We start from the raw sequence: 1294 nt of genomic DNA, 5'->3' as shown, positions 1-1294 counted from the left end.
TCCTCCTCAGGGGAGAGGGAGATTCCCTTTCATGCCCATGGAATGACCTGAGGTGGGAGAGATTGTAATGACACAGCCCTGGTCAGACCCTCATGATCTTCCGTCTCCCATCATGTCATTGGCAGAAGCAGGAAAAGGGACAGGTGTCTTCCCAGCATGGATCACATGGACATGGATCACCAGGGTTCTTGCCAACATGGGTTCTCCCATGGGAGACAAAGTTGGAGCAGTGCAAGAAAGTCTTCCTGCAGTTGGGGCAATTGCAGGGCTTCCCTCACTGGTGACTCTGTTGGTGTTTGGTCAAATGAGAGCTCTGGGTGAAGTTCTTCCCACACTGGGGACACTCGTAGGGCCTCTCCCCAGTGTGGATACGCTGGTGGGTGATGAGATTGGAGTTGCGGTTGAAGCCCTTCCCGGAGTCCGGGCAGCGGAAGGGCCTCTCCTGTATGTGAGTCCGCTCATGAAGGAGGAGACTGGAGCTGCTGTGAAACCTCTTCCAATACTGGGGACACTCACAGGGCCTCTCACCACTGTGGATGCGTTGGTGTCCGACAAGTTCTGAGCTGCAGCTGAAGCCCCTCCCACACTTCCCACAATCATAGGCCCACTCCCCAGTGTGGATCATCTGGTGGCTGATCAGGGTGTTGCTCCTCCTGAAGCTCTTCCCACACTCCAAGCACTTGTAGGGCTTCTCCCCATCATGAAGCTGCTCCTGGACCACCATCTCCAAGCCCTGGCTGAAGCCCTCTCCATCTTCCTGGCACAGGGTGGGTCTTTCCCCCTCAGAGCACCCGGGGGTGCATTTAGAGCCTCTCCTCCTGTAGGATCTCTGTGTCTTTTCTTCCCCATTGGATTCCTTCTCCATGGAGCTGCGCAACACAGCCTCCTCCTCGAGGTTCTGCCACGGGGATTTGTCCTCCCTGGTCTCCATCCTCAGATTCTTGTCTGGGGGAGGAAGGACAAGGAGAGGATGGGATTTGCCTCTGTGACACAGGGAAGGGGAAGGAGTTGCCCCCAGTGCATCCCCAACTAGACGGCGTTGGCAGCGGTTTTGTTCTGCAGCTGGGGGCCATGCTGTGCTGGGAGATGGAGCAGGAGAGAGGGGGAAAGGGGGCACTGACTTCCTCCTCACCAACCTGGGTGTCCCGGGGCATCTTCCTCTTCCTCACAGCCTCGTCCTCCATCTCCTGAAAGTTTGAGAATGGGAAATTCTGTTTAGGGACAAAAACAAGGGATGAGAACATAAAGTTTTGTACTGCTTTGAAGGCAAAGCAGGGGGAGAGTCTAAGCCAGA

The 1294-nt window shown here is 55.7% G+C and overlaps 1 protein-coding gene across 1 annotated transcript; it reads right to left on the bottom strand.

Annotated features, from left to right (window-relative positions):
* Positions 1-274: 274 nt before the first annotated feature.
* LOC120503944 (zinc finger protein 239-like) lies at positions 275-931 on the bottom strand. Its single transcript, XM_039713029.1, has one exon. The coding sequence runs from the start codon at positions 929-931 to the stop codon at positions 275-277; it is 657 nt and encodes a 218-aa protein (XP_039568963.1).
* Positions 932-1294: the final 363 nt, after the last annotated feature.

The sequence above is a fragment of the Passer montanus genome, unplaced genomic scaffold, assembly GCF_014805655.1.
Source record: "Passer montanus isolate IOZ18808 unplaced genomic scaffold, ASM1480565v1 scaffold2714, whole genome shotgun sequence".
Classification (NCBI taxonomy): Eukaryota; Metazoa; Chordata; class Aves; order Passeriformes; family Passeridae; genus Passer; species Passer montanus.
The sequence above is the reverse complement of the archived record's forward strand: the minus strand, read 5'-3'. Positions and strand labels throughout refer to the sequence as shown.

Bases quoted from the DNA above. Each gene is read 5' to 3' on its own strand.
- LOC120503944 (XM_039713029.1), bottom strand. From the start codon at position 931: ATGGAGACCAGGGAGGACAAATCCCCGTGGCAGAACCTCGAGGAGGAG.